Source organism: Amblyomma mixtum, chromosome 7 (genome assembly GCF_055824585.1).
Source record: "Amblyomma mixtum isolate Tamu chromosome 7, ASM5582458v1, whole genome shotgun sequence".
NCBI classification, from domain to species: Eukaryota; Metazoa; Arthropoda; class Arachnida; order Ixodida; family Ixodidae; genus Amblyomma; species Amblyomma mixtum.
The window spans coordinates 28938150-28944412 of NC_143018.1; the positions used below are offsets into that span (position 1 = coordinate 28938150).

At 49.9% G+C, this 6263-nt stretch overlaps 1 protein-coding gene across 1 annotated transcript; it reads right to left on the reverse strand.

The window, feature by feature from the left end:
- Window positions 1–3872: 3872 nt before the first annotated feature.
- On the reverse strand, window positions 3873–6035 carry LOC149335478 (uncharacterized). The gene is made up of 3 exons (XM_089553816.1): window positions 5941–6035; window positions 4585–4968; window positions 3873–4502 (listed from the first exon to the last, which is right to left on the reverse strand). Exons 2-3 carry the CDS (start codon window positions 4907–4909, stop codon window positions 4201–4203), a joined length of 627 nt encoding a protein of 208 aa, XP_089409942.1. The 5' UTR covers window positions 4910–4968; window positions 5941–6035; the 3' UTR covers window positions 3873–4200.
- Between the last annotated feature and the right edge of the window lie 228 nt (window positions 6036–6263).

Here is a 6263-nt window from a genome sequence, read left to right on the forward strand (position 1 = left end):
TAACGCCGCGGATACAGCGGCTCAGCGTCAGGTCCGGACTGGTGTCCATGCTGACACTGTTGCCGATCCTCGTAGGCGTCTTAAACGTGTTGTGCACAGTGAGTTGGAGGTTCTGCAGGAGCAGCCAGAGCCTGCAACCTCGATGTGTCGTGGTTGTGTATCCCCAGTCAGTATGCTGACTGTTGAAGTCCCCGCCGATGAGTAGGGGATGTTTCCCTGCTAGATGATGTAGCTCTCGCAGAAGTGATTCTAGCGAAGACAGAGAGTCGAAGACAGAGTCGAAGACAGACAATGCGGTTCTTTCGGCTGATATTTAGAATTGCTGTGAAGGCTCGGAGATTCGAGGTAACGAGGGAAAGCCACAACAGTTGCGTGCGTGCAGCCGTCATGCTTGGTGCAGTGGTTAGAGCGGGTGGCATTTCAATCCGTTAATTTTACCAGACAGCTGTAAAATTCGCGTCGTAGTAGCAGTACAGAGATAGAGAGCAAACCTTTATAAAAATTCAGGGGTACACTTTGTTCACCTAAAGTGCGGTGAGGCGGAAGCCTTAAGCGCGGTGTTACTGTTTGTGTCACTGATGTGTGGTTAAGATGTTACGCTTTGTTCTCGCTTCGGCGAGCGCGGCTTCGGCCGCTTCTCTCTTTTTGAGCAGCGTCCGCTCCGGCGGACGCAGTTGTTGCTGCGACGCGCGTCTTTCCTTTCCTCTCTCTCCTTCCTCTGATCTTTTAACTCTCCTCTATCTGCACGTGGCAGCGGTGGTGGCTTGGCTCGAGCCAGTAGCAGGCCCGTGCAATTTCCTTTTCATCCTTCTCTCAGTCACAACAACAACAACAGCTTCTGAGTGTGGAACGCGACATCGTCTTGCAACGCTGCCAGGGAGTCCGCAGAACGCCATCGCCCGTTCGGCTCTACGCTTTGCTCGTCGGTAAATTGCTTTTTGAGGTAAGGAAATGCATCTGCCTCGCATATCTCGGTGGACACCTGAACCTCGCCGTAACGGGAAGGGAGGAAGATGGGAGTGAACGAAGACACCGTATTCACTAGACGCGCCTTTGTTCCATCGTGCTGGCATTGCGGAGTGGTTAGCGTGCTCGTCTCGCACTCCGGAGACCCTGGTTCGATTCCCCGACTCGACCAGTTTCCTACTCAGTTTTATTTGTTTTTCTGGTCTGACTAGAAAGGTTAATCAACCTAATTGGTTAACTAATTAAGTAAACTCAGTCCCACTCACTTGGAGCATCACTATACCATCCCTTTAGTTGGTTGCATGGTTACTAGCCGAAGTACAATTGGCCCCGTTTGAAATGCGCGCTCTGACGTCACGACCAATTGAAAAGCGCGACATTTTTGTCGACAACTGCTTACAACGATGAGGCATTAAAGACTTCCGCCTTAATAAAGGCTTGCTCTCTGTCTCTCTCTCTCTATTGTGTTGACTGGCCCCCACCATACGCGATAGAGAACGGAGCCGTAGTGAAGGGCTCCGCATAATTTCGAATACCTGGGGTTCTTCCACGTGCACTGACATCACACAGTACACGGGCCTCTAGGATTTCGCTTTCATCGAAATGCGACCGCTGCGGCAGGGATTGAACCCGCGTCTTTCGGGTCAGCAGCCGAGCGCCATGACCACCTCCCCCCTTCCCTTACCCCTTCCCGAGAGGCACGGGAGCCTGCTCTGCTCGACTGCTCCTCGCTTGAGTCCCAAAGGGCTCTGGTGAAACGGGCGAGAGACGGGGCCTCGTCATGCGGTGTCCCGGACTAGGGACGCCAACCATGCAGCGGGACCACTCTGTGGCTCCCAAACTCTATTTCAATAAATAAAAGTTTTCACCACCACCACCGTTGCGGCGCGAAACCATATAGTGAACGTTGCATTGAAACACTTAAACGGAAATAAAACGTCGAAAAAGAGATCAGTACAATATTCGGCACATAAAATAACAGCTCTTCAGGCAGCAGCTGCATAGGTGCGCCTTAAGGTGAGTAGCTACAGGGTGTCGGAGCGAATGATGATGTTCTTCTATGCCATGTTCGCTGGCGGGAAGACTACTGGGCAGCAGCCAACGCTAACCCTCTTTGCCGAGCCGCTCCCATTCTTCGTTCACCTCTTGGCAAAGGACGACGGAATACATGAGGTAAGGTGGGTGCCGCACCGACTACTTCATTCGCCCTCTAAGTTGTTCAGTATTTAGGTTAGGACTCTTTGTAGGTCGCTGAAAGCACCTTACCTAATCATCTTCTAGCGGAGTCTGTGTGCAGAAAGAGGAGTCTAGTGGGTAGATGCACTGATGGAAGATGATGTTGCCACTGGTGAAAGGACCTTGACGAGCGCAAGGCATCCTTGCGTGTCTCAGCAGCTGAAAGTTGCTTTCACCCTCCAGATCATGATGGGAGATTGCGCCCTCAGTCTTGCATGTTCTGTGGTCGCTAGTGGACAAGGTTAAATTCGTGTGGACGGTGGAGAACGTGCATACATGGGAGACAAAAATATAAGCACAGTGAGAGCGGTGGTGGAGGTGGTCATCTCTTTAATTACTCCCAAAAACGGGGACCAGTCCAAGGACCAGTTGCGCTGGCTTAGAGGAGATCGGCGGGGATCCCTTGGGATGTCGCGGCCTGCACCGCGCGCTGGATAAGCCGGCGTTGGTCTGCCGGCAACTGCTCGAATCAAACTGAAAAATCTAACTAATTTACGTATGCGCGGAGTACTGTAAATGATATCCAAAATTCACGATTTATCTGCAAATCTGCGCAGTCACAAATTTTTGAACATTTGCTGTATCGGTGCCATTGGCACAGATGTGACTGATACACAAGTAAGCTAAACTGGGCTAGTCGGAGCAATTGCATCTTCGAAAAGCGCTCGTGTCCTGTCTTCACCTTACCTGTGTCTTGTTTTTTCGAGCTACGTTTTTCGAAGATGAGACTGATACACAACACAGCCTGAGCGGCTACCTCGGCTGGCTCTACATTTATCTCGAAACGAAAGACGAGTTTGACAGCAGCAAAACAAAAAAAAAAAGTTCTGGTGGTGAGGCATGCTCAGGACGCAAAGTTTTAGAGCGTGTGGTTTTTTTATTTTTACCGGCTATTGCCACGTGTTTTTGGTAACCAGCGCAGCAGACCACACGTGCGATGACGGAAGGAAAAAGACGACGAGATGGCGGCCGTCCCATTTAATTATACTCCATTCCCTGTACATGAGTGCGTTTGTATCCGCTATGCACCCTGGCCAATCCCCCGCCGTGGGTATGTGCCATTCAGCCCGAGGACATCATCATCATCATCATCATTCAGCTGCACATCAGTGGGCAGAATATCCCCGGCCGCCTGTTTTCAGCACAACGAATTGTCTACGATCCACAGGTAAGTACCACTGCAAATTATGCCGCTTTTATTAAAAAAAAACCTGATCATATTCGGCTATATATAGCGTTTCATGCTGCGTTGCCTTTCTGTTCAAGATTACGCCAGATGCTCATTTTCAGACACCAGACCAGCACCCGATTCATGCTACGGTTACAAACCAGCTACGGTTACATACCAGCTACAGTTTGTAAAGGTGTGGAATAACAGATCTACAGCAGTGCATTAATGACTTCTGGGCAGATTTAAAGCTTGCAAAGCACTGCCGCATCAGTGAAGCCGTTTGCAGTGCCTAATTACTTGAAATCACGAAATGAAAATCTCACTATTAGCGGAGCACGGACTTATATGCCCAGCAGCCTGGTGAAATACGAACTACAGGAGCGAAGGCACGTTTTGCCATGCATGGCATCGCTCCGAAGAGTGAACGGCGCTTCGCAGGCAGCCGGAATAAAGCTTGAACAATAAAAAGAACAAGCGTTACATTTTCTGCGAAGATGTTTATTTGCGGGTTACAGGTGAGGTTAATGTTATGAAACGCATGCATTGGCGAATAGCCTCCTCAATTAAGGAAAGAAATCTTTAAGTCAAGAAAATAAAATCTGCACCGGCCCTGTCGGCGCGATTAAAATACGGAATTAAAAACGAGAAGTTTGAACGCTGTAACATTCGCTGCATGCACTGGCCATTGGTGTCAATCTAATGGTAAAAAATAGAGACTGGAGACTTGCATTTCGCGTGTCAAGCCCAGACAACCCACAGTATACAAATGGCGGTGCATGCAGTGATGTTACATTACAACACTGTGCGCACATGCTGAGAACAGGCAGCTACAGCGAATCTTGACTATTTCTTGAGTGTTCTTCATAAGTCGCGATGACTGGGGTCAAGTCCTCGAGGAGAGTGCTGCTGTGTTGGGTAGTCATGGTTGATACAGCGGAATGAAAACTCTCCTGGAAGCTGGAACGGCAGGAATCGGGGTTCAGGCTGTACCAGGGGATCCCGCTGAAGACTGGTGGTGCCAGGTTGACACCGGTTTTTGCAGTGTTGGAACAAGGCGACAACCCGGGTCCGTTGCCACCAAATGGAACACCGTCACTTGCGTGCTCTGGGGTGACATTCGCTATACCATCTGCGGAGAAAAACATTGTTCTTCACAAGTTCAGGGATCTGCAAGAAACGCGTGGCTACATATGTTTGGGAAGCTAACTCACCGGTAGGCTTTTGTGCGTCGTCAGCGCTGCGATCTAGGGAGAGATTCATGAACTGCGCACCTGCCTCGGGGCTGTCGTGCCTTGGAACTCTGGAGGGGTGTGGTGTGGACGTAGCTACTGGGCAGAATAAGGAACTGACTGCAGAGTGTTTCAGGCAGTTCTTTGCGGGTGTCGCAGCAGTCGACGAGGGAACGCTAGGACACTTCGTGCGATAACGTCGAACGAAGTTCAGGCCAGATGCCTTCAACTTTTCTTCGTTGATTGCGATGCTGTCGTCTTCGTCGATGTAATAGCTGTAATGCGTTTCGTCCAGCTCCGAGTCCATTGCATTATTTTAAGGATGGCCAGCGAGCTTGTTGGTGCTGGACAGACGAATGGCGACAACTATCAATGAAAGAGAAAACATACTTAATGGAATCTTTATCGCTAGGCATGAACTCAGATCCTACAGACTTAATTTCGAGCTGTTTGCGAAATGCATTCCGCTTGCAAAACTCAAGTCCCGGGAAGAACTGGGGCAAAATGCCCAATTATTTGCCAATAAATGCGCTTCTCAAATTAGCATATTGTTTCCTAGCTGAAACTAGATGCGTATAGTGTGGTGGCAGCTATCAGTTAGCGAAGTATCTTCTAGGAAGGAATGCGCCGACGATCTGCGACTAGTTCTCAGAACTGGGCACGGGAATAGAAACGGTAAAAGTAATCTTAAATTCGCAGCCCCATTTGCCATCCAATCAGTTTCTTAGCCTCTGTGCAAAACAAGTGTACACGAAATGTCTGCAGGCCAAAAAACGGGAACAAAACCCAGAAAGCCTTTCAACGGCTTGTATACACGCGAGTTCCTGATAATGTCGGGTGCGCCGCGTGCTCGATGTGAGGTGATGAATTAAAGTGCTGTTTAGGTATTTGGCAAGGCTGCGAAAATGCGCCGGGGTTTGCGTTACTTCCGAAGATCTCTGGATGGAGCAGCACCAGATGGGATTTTTTAAAAAAATTGTGTAGTTCTTTTTGTCTAAGGCTGGTTTCAAGAGAGGTAGGCAGCTTGTAGAGTGGGTCACGTTATCCGCGCTTGACGCGTCGCACTGCAGCTAAAAGAACAGGACTAGGGGGCGTCCGCAGTCCGCTACAGTAAATTTTGTCCTCGTAAAAAATATTCTTGGCACACGATTTGAGCAGAACTCTCGAAATACGGAGCTCGCGAAAAGCAAGTCGCTTACAGCAGCTGACGCGTACGGTACTTCACAAGAAATTAAACCTTTTCTGAACACTTGGAGCCGTAGTCTGCTCGGGACCGAGATTTCCCAACGAAACATTTCGCACTGAACATAAAACCACGGGCACAAATTTCGTACTCACAGGACGGGAGTGGTAACCGCAAAAAAAACGTCCGTCGCGGCGTCTGTTCGGTCTTCCGCCTTTCACTGACACCGACGCTCTGACGCTCCTTTGAGATTCCGAGGATAAGATAGCACAGCATGCCTGTGTGGGTGAACGCGTCTTTTATACAGTCGGTCAGCTGCGAGGGTGTGGCCGAGGACATCGAGCGTGTTCCCTATTGCGCATGCTCGTCAAGTTCACCGGTAGCTCGGCCAGCGTTTGTGTGATCGCGGTGGAGGATAGATTACGGCAGCGCAAGCTGAGTGCGGACGGCGCACCGGGGAATTCGTGCGGTGCGCAGC